The 15,292-nt window shown below is 45.8% G+C and overlaps 1 protein-coding gene across 3 annotated transcripts in view; it reads left to right on the top strand.

Moving 5' to 3' along the window:
- The window catches only part of wwox (WW domain containing oxidoreductase), a 95,156-nt gene that overhangs the window by 20,877 nt on the left and 58,987 nt on the right, over nt 1-15,292 (top strand). For all 3 annotated transcript variants that reach the window (XM_003967128.3, XM_011606922.2, XM_011606921.2), the window contains exons 6-8: nt 5,847-5,935; nt 8,955-9,140; nt 11,331-11,595. In XM_003967128.3, coding sequence (XP_003967177.1) covers nt 5,847-5,935; nt 8,955-9,140; nt 11,331-11,595 — 540 coding nt within the window. The remainder of the gene's footprint in view (nt 1-5,846; nt 5,936-8,954; nt 9,141-11,330; nt 11,596-15,292) is intronic.

The raw sequence follows: 15,292 nt of genomic DNA, 5'->3' as shown, positions 1-15,292 counted from the left end.
TGTGTAAATTCAATCAGACTCCCCGAATTAAAGCAATAACTCAATTTGTTTACAAGGCATCATTTATTCGCTGTCAAGACGGCGCTCGCTGACCCCCGACCTTTGCTGAGGTCACATGATGCATCTATTACGCTGCCTTTCGGGCTATTATCAGGCGACAAGGGGCTAAAGACGCCTGATGAGAATCCTATTATTCAAATGTGTCCAACATTAGAAGAATGCAGAAGTACGCGACCTTAGCAGCAGCCAGGGTAGATCATGCAAATGGTGCTTGAACAACTACAGTTGGTGGTAATGAATCATGCTCAGGATCATGAAAATTGTCATTACATCTAACGGTAATTATTATGGTTTCACACTGAGCGGCGTTGATGTTATTATTGCAGGTCACTTTTGCCGCTCCTTCCCTCCTCTTTGAGAACATAAGAGAGACACTCTTGTATTTCCAGCTTAAAAGACTGTGACTCTGGCAAACGGTAAGCAGTTTAGAATATCGCCAAACAAAAGGGCTTTTAATAAAAGTGCACATCAGCCCCTGCAGATGGAGTAAAAAACACTCCTTCATCAAAAGAACTATTACACACTTACTCACATCAAAGGCCTCCACGTTGCTTAATTGCAAGATATTTTTCTTTTTCAATTATGCTTGTGTTTTTAGAGAGCCCGTTCAGAAGGAGCTTGGGTAACTAAATCAAAGAGCTTAATTTATCATCTTCACACAGAGATGTGAGTTCCCCACAACAGCACGTACACGTGTGTAAATGCTTGCATTTCTGCAAGCGGGCTTGCTATTCTACCAGCCCTCTGGATACTAGATGATACAAGTGTTTCAAGAGAAATTAAACAATATAAAACCAGCAGGTTGAGATAAAGCAATCACATTAGAGCTGCACTTGTGAGGAACACATTATTCTCTGCCTGAGAGTGTTGAGCCTTTTTGCTGACACGCTCAAACATAAAGTTGTGTGTAGAGAATAAGTGCGGAGCGTCTGAGACTTTATTGTTATCAAACCGCAAGATGATCTGCTTTAAAGGCTGTGTTTGCCGTTGAAACAGGCCCAAATGTGCCGCGGTGCAAGTTGGGGGTAAACGGGAAATATTAGTGAGCAATACGGATCGCCTTCAAATCCTGGTTGTTCGCGGGTATCGCTAACGCATGAAAATGTGCACTGTCTGCGAATCCGGCAGAGAGGGAATGAGTGAAATGAGAAAGCCAGAGAGGGGCAGGAGAGCGTGAGGAAGAGCAGAGGAAGATGAAAATCTCTCAGCGTCTCTCTGAGAACACAGACACATTATTGAAATCTCCATCACTTTCTAGTGTAAATCTGATCTGGCTCTGTACAGGAAGAGAGAGGGGAGAAGAGAAGGGAAGCGGAGGCAGGAACACACACTCACACACACTCTCACACAGTCTAACTGCTGTTAGATGTTTCTCGATTTACATTTTATCCATTAAACCCAAACCACTTGAAAATGATGTCAGCTGTTCTTTTCTTTAATAGCAATAAACAGTGAATGGCTGTGAAATATTGTCTGTGTGTGTGGGTGTGCATGCGTGTGTGTGTGTGTGTACGTGTAATCTGATACCTGCCTCGGGCCCCATGGCCCTGGTCTGTCTGCATCCGAAAAGCCAACTCTGCAGTTATGATGTCCGCCCTGTCCTTTTCATTTCTCATCTTTCTCCCTCTGTCATTGACTGTCTCTCCCGGTAACAAGACAGCGACAGGCTTGATTAAAGCTCGCTCTCGCGCTCAAAGATCGCTTCACGTCCATCAGTTTGGAGTTGATATGGTCAGGTTAATACGCGATCGTGTGTGATGTCTCCTCGATCATAGTCGTTCATCGCTGGTTCACACTCACACCTGTTTATCAGGTTCAACCCGTAGGTTTCAAACGTCCTTCTTGCTATTTTATATGCTACTTAATGGAAGTGCATTAAAATGAATTTAGACCTTGTTGTATAATTTCTTTTACTGTTAAAGTTTCTTTCGAGGTTAAGATTTTACAAATTAAATAAATTATATATAAGTATCCAATACGGCTTAAAATACCCTTCATATAACTTGTAAATTCTGCTTACATGTTCGTGCTTGAATATTTATAGTCCTTCTATAAAAATTTAATGATTTTACACTGCTCTTTTTGCATAATATGTTTAGAAGTATATAGTATGTGCTGTTGTTTGTTAATACACGTTCATACGTTTGCTTATTTTTGGGACAGAAAGTCGACAGTAGCTCCTCATTGCGACATGCTTCCACAGTAAAGGACATAAAGAAAAAACAAGCATTTTGTGTGAATTTCATTTTTTAATTTCCCTAAGCTTTATGCTCTGTGGAGCCAGTGTTTGTCTGCAGCTGCTACTCGGTAGCTTGTCAGGTTTGACTGAGTGATTAACCCATTAAAGTGCTTACTAATTAAAGTCTTTCATTAATTACAGACATTAACACCTATTTACTACAGCGTGACCTGCAACTGTTTGACTAAATGAAACTGTACTGAACCAAGGCCTCATCTGTGTGTGTGTGCATGTGTTTCTGTTTGTGAGGGGGAGAGGGAGGTGCCCCCGGTGACAATGTTAAGTGCATCAGCACGTTTGTGCTGGAAAATCATCCCATGTCCTTCCTTCACCTTTCCCACACCGGCCCCTGCAGCTGCTTGATTTGTAACTTGATTTCGGGAAAGGGAAAACCTGTAGATTATCCAGCTTTCATTAGGGGGGAAAACCGAGTCCATGTCAGAGAAAGAAGAAATCAATTTAATACAGACTTAACTGGAGGAAATTGCATATTCTGCCTGTATGTGCTGAACAGGCACTTTTTCTTCCTCACCAGAGACCTGCCTCCCTATTAATTGCAGCGTGTGCGCATGTCAGCTAGCGAGTTGATGCCAGTGTGTGCCTGCATTTGTTTGTGTTTGTTATATGTGCTATGTCACATGCATGTTTGTGTGCTGCCTGAACATGTGTTGAAGTGTGCGTTCACTGTGTATGTGTGTGTAAAGGTCAGTTTCTGGACCTGTAGTAGGGCGGCCAGCCGGATCTTTCTGTTTCTTTATTCTTTGTTTCTGCTTTTTGAACGTTCTAAACAGAACCGCACGCAACTTTAGGTTTTAGAGGAAGTCGGTTGGTATTTATGAACAAACGTCATCATTGTGACAGAATGATATACGGCCAGCACGTTTCCCCACCCCCCACCCCCTGCCTCTTCCCTTTTCTCTTTTTGCTAAAAATATACACCTGTGATAAAATACAGTCTTAAAACCTGATGGGCAATTTAGCGCGGCATGTTGCGGACAAGGTCATCGAGATCTGAGGTCTTGGGCGTTCCTCCCTCCGAGGCCTGTTCTAATCTACAGAGCAAGAAGGGCTCAAAGTCATTTCTCTAATTGCTTTTATAAGGTGCCCTTTTCACTTGGCGTCTTCTGCGCTCGTTCACTTTCACTGCCACGCCTTACCTCTGAACACCTGCTGGTTAAAATACAGAGGCGCAGTCCTGCCACAGCGTTTGACTAAAAACTACTTGGTGTTCAGACGGAGGAGCGATCTGTGGCAACCCTGCAGTCTTCTTCTCCTCCCCTGCTCTTCCCTGCCCTCTTAACCGGGGTCTGCGGGGGTAAGTGTTCCGTGTATGGCGGCACTTTTGATTTCTTAAGTGTTCTTCCCGTGCCGGTGATCCAGGAGGTGGTGAAGGGCCAGTATGAGATGAGAAAAGATGGAAACAGGGGTTAAAGTGTGTGAGGGAAGCCTGAGAAGGATAAGGGGGGAGAGAGGATGAGAGTGAGGCGAGTGCATTAAGACAGTGTATTATTTGGCAGTTCCACTTGCTTGCGTCCATTAGGGGCGGCTCCTATGCTATTAAAGGGGTCAGCGGAGTGTGTGTCATCATGTGTGTGCTTTAGAAGAGTGCTCCACGGTTTTATTGAACAGGATGGGGCTCCCCCAGCTCTAATACCTCTTCTTTTTATTGGATTGGATGGCCCTAGTTCTAATTGTATTAAACCCCCTCCCGCCTCCCCTGAACCCCCACGTACGTCACTCTCCACAGTGCTGACCACATGTCACTCCCCAACACGTGGAAAACACCAGGCGAGGAGAGCTTCTGGTGAAAGTCGTGCAGGTCATCATCTCGTTACAGACAGCTGTGCACTTGGGTGGACGGCTGGAGGTGAGGGGGTGCGTGTGGGGGTGGGGGTGGTGTGTGTGTGTGGGGGGGTGAGAGTCAGCAGCAGAAGTTGCAGGGCGGAGGAATCTGATGCTCAACTTTTGAAAGCGGTGACCTTGCCGATTTGAATTCTGACCACGCGCCTCCCTCTGCAAACAGGCGGCGATGAAGATGCTCGTCACACCTTTGTGTTTTCGGGGCCGAGAGAATCTTATTTACATGTGTGTTTCATTCATAATTAGGCTTCTGCATTAAGATGGAGCGATAGGTGGTGTGTAGCTGGGGGAGGCGGCGGTAAGCTCTGTCACCCCAAGCTGAGCTCCGTGGCGTTGCACACTCAGCGATTACTCCGGAGTTAACCAGAGAGGCTTCGCTGCCTCTCACTTTTCCTTCGCCCTTGACGAGAGCAGGAGTTGTCAGGGTCCTCGTAAAAAACCCTGAACGATTGTGTCCATGCGTTCTTCCTCTTTTTTTCTGTCCTTTTTTTGTACCCTCCTCCTTCCCAAACCTGGCCATCTGTCTAATTGTTCACCTCCATCGCTTTAATGCTTTTTACATGCTTTCCCCCCCTCTTTCCAGGCAATAAACTTTATTTTCTTCGCAAGACTTCAATCTGCGGGGGGGAGGGAAGGTGGGCTCACCTTCTCCCTGCTGGATTTGCTCCAGTGGTCCCTCCTCCTCCTCCTCCAACCCTCCTTTGGTCTCCCATTACTTCAGCACCCCTCCGTCTTTCAGAAAGAGGATAGGCGTTGGGCAGGCCAACACCTGCTCTCTCTGTCTCTCACACACACACACACACACACACACACACACACACACAGCAGAGGAGGCCTTTTACTGACCTGTTAATTACACCGCTGCCTGCTCTGACCTTGTTACACTCAGCGCCTCATTTGTCTTTTTTCCGTTTGCCATTTGATGAGAAACTTTGCTTCCTTTCCTGACATTTTCCGCAGCTGAATTCTTGAATTCCCGCTCACGTGTCCCATGTTTAAATGCTCCGTTGTGAAATCGGACAGTTGTTTCCTCTCACCTGTGATTGCTGCTGTGTGCAGATCATGTAAGCAGGTTCACTGTAATCATACCTTTAATAGCCACAATCAACCCAGTAATGCTTTGTAATAACATCTTTATAATGGTGTAAAATAGCATCAAGAGAATAATTGAGGCCAAGATAATGGTGATGACCATGGTTTTACCCTTGAATCACAACATTGAATCTGTTGTGTGTGTGTGTGTATGTGTAAATATGTTCTGAGGTTGTTAAGGTGTCAATATAATGCTTCAAGGACCACATCTTCATCAAAAGGCCCTGTTAACCTTTTCATTGTCCCATATGAAGTCCAGAAATTGTAGATTATGACAGCAGGGGTGAAGATGCAGCAGCCGTGGCGGGGCTGATGTTAGATGATAGGTGGTAGCTGCTACTTAAGAGTCCAAAACAAAAGAAAGCAGTAAATTCCAAATAACTTGAAGACACCTGAAGTAAACCCAATAAAACTGTGTTGTCCTTACCTCCTTCTTTTAGGACTACCTTTAACACCTTTAAGGCTTTTTAAACCTCTCAATACTACATTGTAACGTTCCCTAACTTTTTAGATGAAGTGGCATGATGTCAGGTGATGACCCTCTCTGTTACCTGCTGCTGTTTGCTCACCTTCACCTTGTTTCTTCTCTCCGCAGCACAAAGCAAGGGTTGAAGCCATGATGTGCGACCTGGCCTCTTTACGTAGCGTCAGGGAGTTCGCCGAATCTTTCAAGTCGAGGAATCTGTGAGTCGATGTTTTTATTCTCTACTTTTTAATTTCAAACTATTTACCTTACTATTTTGGTAGGAACAAAAAAATATCCACCAGTTTTGCTATTATTACCTTTTAGCTCTGCGACAGAGGCAGTTTAAAACAAATGTATAGCAACAGCACGTCTACCAAACAGATCGATCGTCATTGTTTCCCTGCTAAGCATTCTGCTTAAAGGACATACAAACTGGTAGTGATGGACACCATATGGACATGGAGGATCCCCAGGGGGAAGCGAGGACGTGTTTGTTTCGATGTGCTTGACATTGGTCGAACAGATTTCCAGATGTGTTTTGCATCCTACAGTCGGTCACACAAATGCTATTTTGGGGTCATGCAGTCATATCATCCATACTCTTCAACAACCTGCTGGTCCCCTGGCGAGAGAAATGTGTATGTGTGTGTTTGTGTGTGTGTTTTTGGGGAGCCCCGTGGGGAGAGGCAGGGCAGTCATTGCCTGTAGCAGCCCTGGGGCAGGGTATGGCCATCCAGGACACGTGTCTTGCAATGGGGCCAAACATCATTGTGGCTCCCTTTGTTTTCATTCCAACACTAGATACTTTCCCATCTCCAGCGACGTATTCTGACCCCCACTTTAACCTCAGTGTCCCCCAAAGCCCATTTTGGCTTTCATTTGCATACCTATTTTTGCAACTTGTTTTAGCAAATTGCACGTGTCTCTCTTAGTCATTCCCAGTCTATGTCACACACATTCCCCCTCTACCTCGGTATTTTGGCAAGGTTGTATTTCTTCATTAGCTGTGCTGTTGAGGAGTGGGGGGGGGGGGTGAAGGTGGGGGAGTCCCACGGGACGTCAGAGTACATTAATTCTCATCAGAAGGCGAACGGAGCGGAGTGGAGGCTGGGAGCTCTGAGCTGTGAATGGCACTGGGCAGCTGTCTGAGTCTACCACCACTCTATTACTGCACGTATGTCTTCAGGCACAACACGCAGACAAACACACACACACACACACACACACACCGATGGCATATACCATAAACATACAGAGACAAACAGAGCCACACTCGCATGCGTGTGCAAACATGCTTCTCGCCGTGTGTCAATGACGGGTAAAATGTAATCAGAGTCTTTCTATTTTCCTTCTCTCATTTCTCGCGTTTAAGTGCTTTAGTCAGTGGCTTTCACGCTGCCTTGTGTTCCATTGACCCCAATTCGGCTTTAATTGCCTGTCCTTTGAAATGAAATCACCTGAATATTGATATTGTTGAATGCAGTTTCACTGGGGTGTAAATGAAGGAGAACGACATTGACAATAATCTAGCTAATATAGTTTTGACTGGGTTGTAATCAAGACATTCAATTTGTTTTCATTTGTATGTGTGTGTTTATCCGGTTGGTAGGTGATATTTGTATGTTACGGAGAGCCTAACCCCGCCAAATTGCTGGGAGCTTGGATTGAGATTACCAAGAGTGGTGCAGGCATGTTTATCCTGGTATCAGTGGCTAATAAAGTGCTGTGTTAATGACCACCAGTTCGAACCCAGCTCGCACAGGCAATCTCTTCCTGCTGGCCCCCGTTATTATAGAGGTCGGGGGTCAGACCCTGAGGGGGTTATTTGAAGTAAATATATAATCTCAGGCCTCCCTGTTTGGTAGTTAGCACCCTCGTTTGACTAGCGCTGAGATTGCACAGTGCACACAGGTTTGCGTGAGGTTTTAATGTGGAAAGAGGGACCGTGGAACGCGGCAACAGGCCTATTAAAGACATTCATTAGACCTGCGCTTATGAGAGAGGGACTAACTGGTGGGCAGTTGGATTAACAGGCCTTTTACATTACAAACAGATTCACCGGAGGGCCGTCTGTCCCACTTGGGGGAAATCGCTTGACCGACAAGTGCAAAGTTGTTTATTGGAGTTTTTGATAACGATGTTGCGATTTGCTCAACAGTTTAATTTGAGTATTTTGGCAAAGCTCCTTCTGTTTATTTGGTTTTCCATCCATCCATTAAATGTGGGTATACTTTTCAGTATTGCACAGACCCACCAAAACAGATCCTTTGTACAAGTTTATTTGAATATCCTCAATTATTTCTACTAACTCTGGGGTAGAAGTGCTAGTCTCTCTGCCAGTGTGTGCTTGGCGAATACTATGCTGAGGTCAGCAGTCCTGAAGCGGACTCGTGACTAGGTTTGTGCTTTTTAATGAACCCTGTGTGTTCGCAGGCCTGAAGGTGATAGTACAGTACACTCGTATGTAATGGCATGGGATGGCTCATTATAGAGTGGCATAACAATTCTCACATTAATTTTCCAGCATCCAGTTTTTAATTAATCCAGTAGGCAGTCTTAAACACAGGGTACACAAATTGCCTTCGGCCTCATAATTAATTCTAATGGAAGAAATTAAAAATTGGTGGGGTGTGTTTGGATTGTTCGGCTGTGTTACTGTGGTTTCGGGCTCGCTGAAGCGACGCTGTCACCGACAAGGATCTCTCGCCACCCTGACCAAAGTGGCAATCTCCACTCAGCGGTGCACGAGAAGGGGATTTTACTCGCCCACATAAAAGTCTGCAAGACTGGGGCCACCGTCCATGTCTGTGTGCTTTGCTTCAAATTCCTGGCCCCTCAGAAAAGCTTTCTCCAGCATAGCCGTATTTTTTCCTTGCTATTTGTCCATTTAGAGTCAATGATTTGTTGCTTTTGACCTCACAGAGCACACATCGACACCCATTTTTTCCTCATGTTAAAATGGATTGCTTTTCATGTGTGTGGCTGTCCTTGGATTCCAGCCAGCAGTATTTGATATCTACAGTACCTGTTGAACCAGTGGGAGCTGCACTGGAAGCCTCTATCCTATCATCATCACTGATCCTTTTCCCCTGAAGACCTCTCAGGTTTTAAATTAGACACCTTTTCATTTCAGCATGTTCTCTGGCTCTTCCAATCTTATTCAGCTTCGCACAGTATGAGAAAATTGCTTTAGTTCATCAGTTCAGCATGTTTTATCTTCTGCTGCTCCCACAACAGACCTCTGCACATTCTGGTGTGTAACGCAGCTGTGTGCACGCAACCATGGACCCTCACAGAGGACGGCCTGGAGTCAACCTTCCAGATCTGCCATCTGGGGCACTTCCTGCTCGTCCAGTGCCTGCAGGACGTGCTGCGTCGCTCAGCTCCCGCCCGTGTTGTGGTGGTATCATCTGAGTCGCACAGGTAAATACAGCCCACTGGGATAGAATAGCTCAGTCGCTTTAGTTCGGTACGGTCGCACTAATGTGTTGACACAATGAGTCACCAAGAGCAATGTAGAAATGAAATAAAATGACTGTGTTCCTCTAATCAGCAGACAGTAATGTCTTACACTTTCTCACAGAGAACTTGATGCAGGAGGATAAAATGTGATTTTAAGTTGGTCAGACTGAGTTTACACTATGTAGCGATAAAGAACACCACAAGCACTCTACTGTACTACTTCAGCAAGTCTTCAAATCCATTTTTGCACTGTTCCCTACAAACCGATAGATCCGTTTTAATGCCTATTGTCAAATATGTCAGCCTCACTCACTGAAAACTCATTTCCCTTCATAAGCTGTCACTGTGAATTAAAAGCATCATCAACATGATGGATGGACTCCGGCTGAAAATTCACTTTGATCACATATCTGCTCTTTTCTCTCTGACCCCCAGACTCAGCCTTTTTTCCCCTCCTTTTTCCTCTGTCTGCCATTGTTTTTAGAGTCTTATCATTCTTTTTTCTTTCTTAGCACGACAGCTACCCTGTCTGTTTTTCTCATTGTACAGTAGACGGGCCTGATATCTCGCGGTGATCTGTGGGGCCGGGGCCCCGAGCCATGTGTTTCAGAGCCACTGAGTAGACGTGTGTGTGCGTGTGTGTGCGACATTGATCCCGGCTTCAGTCAGTTGGACGGCCATGCTGAGTGATTGATTGGAGCTCGGAAGAGTGACCTGAGACAAAGCGAACATACAGAGTTATTCTAGCAAATCAAACAGCACCAGTTTAATAGGAGCCCTTGTGTATGAGTTATGTTATACAGGCTGCCATGCATGAGAAGACAGGAGGGGTTGTGGAGACAGTTTGACGCCCTGAGGGGTCACACTGCTGTAGGAAAAGTTAGTGAAAGACGAGGGAAAACAGATCCTGAGTTATTGACATTGGAATTGGTCAAAAAGGCTGTTTTGTCTGGGAAAAGAGGTAAAATGATTTATACATATTGCAAGGGCAAGAATTCCAAGTTATTCTTCTCACAGTTTGACCTACAGTCTCCTTTTTCCCCTCACGTAAACTCACCTTTCCTTCTCCCCGAGCCGCGGTGACTTTAACCCCTTCAAAGGGGGCTTAGGCAGGACTAGAGCGAGTCAGTTACACACTGTCACTGACCAGACGAGCAGAAATAGACAATATCTCATATTACATCTCCCCATTCTGTCCACCTCATCCCAGACCTATATTACATCTCTTGATGTCGCTCCCTTTTTTGTTTGAGTTATTTTCACTTTCCGCTGATTTCCTGTTTATTCACTTAGCCTCCTCACGAGCCGCGTCTGACCTGTGACCTGGCAGCATATTGTATTCCCTAAGCTCTTTGTCTGCTGGTAAAGCACTGACCTCCTGTGTGAGGGACAGGGGTGGGAGAGACGGACACACGAGTAATGGTTGGAGCCTTTATCGCTTTCCACCACCGGGGCTTACTGTGGAATTGGCCAAGTGCATATCTCCTTTTTGGTCAAAGCTATATCACATCTGGTCAAACAAGCTGAGATGATATCCAAAGATCTGAAACGCAGCCCTGACCAGGTCTCATCACGCAGGCGAATTGGCTGCAAAACCGGATCACTTGACGCAGTTTTGCCGTAATGTGTTCACGTTAAAAAGTAGACGCTCAAGCGATTGATTTATACACCTCCACTTGCAGAAGTAGTTATGAAGTCGCGGCATGAAATGAAAAACCCTGCAGATGTTGTAATTTAGCCGAGCAGGGATGTTGCGACAGTAAACAAGAGCCAGCAAGCTTGTAAAATCCAGAAGAGGAACCCAGGTGACACTTTGATTGGTTGTTTTCTAATGACTGGATTAATCTGAAGGGATGTTTTCTCAGTATGTTGAAGCATGTCTCTTCCTCTCACTGCCTCTGTCACCCACCGAAGGTGTACTTTTACTCTCGCACATCTGTATTTTCAAACTTATTGTGGAGCTGCACAAGAGCTCGATGAGTAGTGTGCTGTTTAAGAGGCCTTGTCAAACATCTGGAGCTTAACTGCTCTGTCGCAGGCGATTAAAGAACGCGGTGTCACATCCTCGATCGGTATACAGGCTGCGGCGCACATCTGGTGGCTGACGCACACATAAGATCGCAGCCTGACCACGCTTGATCTGCGTTTCAGGTTCACAGACCTGTTAGACTCAGGTGGGAAGGTGGACTTGGACTTGCTGTCTCCAGCCAAGCAGCGGTACTGGTCCATGCTGGCGTACAACCGGGCCAAACTGTGCAACATCCTCTTCAGCAACGAGCTCCACCGTCGGCTCTCCCCTTACGGCGTCACTTCCAATGCGGTGCACCCCGGGAACATGATGTACACGTCCATTCACAGGAGCTGGTGGCTGATGACGTTTCTCTTCACGCTGGCCCGACCTTTTACCAAGTCCATGGTAAGAGAGAGAACCTGTTTTTTCAAAGTTACGTAACGCTGGATCCGATTTGTCGGTTTAGACTTGAGCAGGACTACCTCTGGAGACCCTGCATGCCCCTCACTCAGCTTATATATTTGTCTTGGTCCGTTCCTGGTGGAGGAAAGATACAGGATGGAGAGGGGATGAACTAATGAACGCTGAGGCATCGGGGGGAGAGACTGCGGGTCTCATAGATAGTGCTTCTCATTGGCGTGTTTTCCTTTTCTTTGTGTCACTGTTTATTTAACTGCCTGAGTCAGTTCCCCTGTCCTCTCTGAAGGGTAGGCCTCCTTCCAGATCCTGTGCACCCACACTATTAGGTTACAGTAAATATTCCGCACAAGCCTCCGCTTGTACTGGAGAGCAGATCGTTCGTTCACTGTCCGAGATGTTTTTACCACATCTCCCCGTCCCATCAGTGGAAATAATTCTATATGATTCTCACAGAAAAAGAGAGTCTGGATTAGACCCTGGTTGTGGAACCAAACCAACCAACAAGGACGACATACCTGCTCCTTTTAATGGGTTGCTCTTCATTTTGTGTGACCTGTGTTTGATTCTGAGGTAAATGTGGTGATAGCTTTTATTATCTTTTAATGTTTTATTATTTATTATTATCACAGCTCTCATTGAGCTGTGCCCATGTGAAAATTGTGATCTCCAAAACAGAGTTGAAGCAGGTAGAGGCATCTGAATGAAAGTGCACGCTAGATCGGGGTAGGAGCATGTTCTCACTGGGTGTGTGCCTGTAAGGTGACATTAGGAGCCTCAGGTTAATGTCTGTGGATATGAATGATACAATCCCACACTGTGATTTATTTCCATCTAAGCTGTATCCTCTGCTCTGCAGCACTTTTCAATTGATAGTGGCGCCCTTCCCTGTAGGCTCCATTGTCTCCTAATATATGCTTTAGTTTGACTATTACATCTTTCCATTAGCTGCTCTGCATACTTTATCAATTTAGTGTTTGGACTGAAGGGAAAATGTAATGTGTTGAGAGGCAGCGTGCGCGAGTTTTAGTGGATCCGGTGGATCCATCTCACCTGACAGACACGGGGCCTCGGGCTGTCATTCATTCTTCTCTCCTCCATCTGACAGATGATGAGAGATGAGAGGAGCTACTCCTCGGCACCTTTTACAAAATGCCAACCTGAACATTTCCTCAGTCGGACCGATTCCGTCACGGAACGCCCCCTCCTCCTCCTTTACCCTCAGAAACATTTATCTCAGCTCCTCAACACATGTAATCGCTGACATATTTCTCTGCGATACGGTTTTTCTACATTAAAATAGTAAGCCGTTAATGTTTTGGATGCGGGCATACAAACGTAATTAGTAAAGCGCTTTCTCCTCCAGAAGGAGGCTTTTCTATAATTAAATGTAGTGCTGTTGTTAGTAAATATTAAAGGACAAAGGTAGAGCTATTAATTAAATTCTGCTGTGCTGACTCAGCGATTATCTAAACTTCATGTCCGATAAAGGCCACACGCAGACGCACACGGATTCAGAGGCACACCCTTAAGCTTAGCACTTACTCTTATTTAAATCTGAGGCTCGATAAGGCCCCTGAAGGTGTATCCTCCTTAAAATCCCACTCCTCACTCCTTCAGCCCCCACATTAAGGGCTTAATAAAACAGTGATATTATTTCCGTTATTGGTTGCCGGGATATGAAGATGCTATCGCTTTAATTGCTTGCGTACGCTTGCGGGATCCACAGAGATTGTTCTGGGATGCAAACACAAGCAGAATGTCGACTTCAAAAAACAACCACAAAGCCCCCCCGTGTGTGTTCTTGTGCAAATAGCCTTATTTAAAACACGAGCTGGGGCCTACAGGTGCGTTACACATTGAGGAGCGCCGCCATGAAGGTGCGTGGATTTACTTATGATCCTTAATCCTGACTGTTGTCCTGGTGAGGAGTCTCACCCTGGGCCCCACCCTTGTGCTGCTTCTTTTATCAGCTCCTCACGCTCATTGTTCTGATACCATATCTGCAACGATTATTGCCAACATTTATTTTGGATGGACTTTTTAAAAAAAAAAAGAAGTAATCTTTGTGTTTTGGATTCCACTTAAGGCAAAGAAACTTCTCCATTAGTGTGGAGCACAGCCCACTCTGCCATTGATGCACAGAACTGATTCCATTTTGCTGAGTTGAGAAATGCGTCTATAAAGAGCCATGACATTTTAATCAGCCCAACTATCTCTCACTAACGTCATGTTCCCCTCCCCGCGCCTTCATCTACTTATCAGAGATTGTCCGACCAGGCTGGGAACTCCTGTTTCTTTTAATTCGGCGTGTTTAGAGTGGGAGTTTTCGCTCTGTCCTTCGGAGAGATTATCAGCTCTGAGCGATCTGGCCCGCAGTGGCGCGTGCTTCACAGCGTATCCCTGGTGTATATGTGTGTATTAAAGAGAGTCAGACCGAGGCAGTGATTATCACACTCCCCTTTGATGCTCCAAACTTGATTGATTTGATTCTGATCGGTTTATTTCATCTAGGATTTCAGGCATTTAAGGACATGTCTATAAGCTTATCAGACGACTTATTTTGATTCAGCATGTGCCTGTGCAATTTTACAGGCCTGAATATGGACATAATATCTCTTTCATTCTAAAGATGCAGGAGTTAATGTGTAAGGTGACTCTGTTGTTAAACGGTAAACGCCACAATAATCCCCAACAGGTAAATAAAATCAAAATATAAATCTCTTTCTTCATTGTTTACGTGAATAAAACCAAATACAGTAACAGAGCAGATTTGGGTTGGTCAGATCGGCATCCACTACCCAACCCTAAACACGTACGTGCACGCATAAACACATTATGATTTTTAGTGACAGGGCTACTTATTAGTTTGACTTTAACCTTTGTGAAGTTGTCACTGTCTTGCAACGCTGTAACACTGACCATGTGACATTTTGTTGACTGACTGATTGCTCCCTAAAGGTGGGTGCACCCTCAGGCTCTAAGCAGCTGTGCTCAGCCTACACTCATCTAATCTATACCTTAACTATAGGCAGACAGTGCTGGGTTGAATGGGGATCAGTGTGGTCTGTGGCTCCAGGACCTCATCATCCCCTGTAATGGATAGGAGGAGGGGAGGGAGGTGGACCACAGAGGCTCCATTGGTCCAATCAGACACCTCACTTCCCCTAGGGGCAGTTTCATCACTGCCCCCCCTCAGTCCCATGCTTCTTAGTGTTTTAGTGTGATTATTTCACCCAGAATCTTGCCTCAGGCACCAGGCCACCTTTTTACATATGCACAGGCTGAACTTTTGACCAGGCGGCAGCGCTCAGCGCTGTATTACAGAAACGGTTGTTCTGTCAGGAGAAGTGGGACCGCCAGTACCTACCGTGACCAGGAGCTGTCTCCTCCAGCTCAGGGGGTTAACCCCAGAGACTTCTCCTGCAGCAAAGGCATTCAGCAGTACCGTGTTAGCAGACACACAGTCAGGTTGGCTGGATGGCGCTGTCTGCGAGCCCAGCAGCCACTTTGACATCAGCGTTCTTTATCGGTTTCACTCCTGCAGACAGACGTAAGGTCAGGTGCTCTATCTGCTGTCTGGTGTAGCACACAGACGCAGTGGCTCGGCTGTACAACCAGGCAACCCGTGCCTGTGTGTGTGTGCGTGTGCATGCACGTAGTCTGCTCTTGTGCGTGGTGCTCG

This window comes from Takifugu rubripes, chromosome 9 (assembly GCF_901000725.2).
Source record: "Takifugu rubripes chromosome 9, fTakRub1.2, whole genome shotgun sequence".
In the NCBI taxonomy this organism is placed as follows: domain Eukaryota; kingdom Metazoa; phylum Chordata; class Actinopteri; order Tetraodontiformes; family Tetraodontidae; genus Takifugu; species Takifugu rubripes.
Note: the sequence above shows the minus strand (reverse complement) of the source record. Positions and strands in the feature narration are given on the sequence as shown.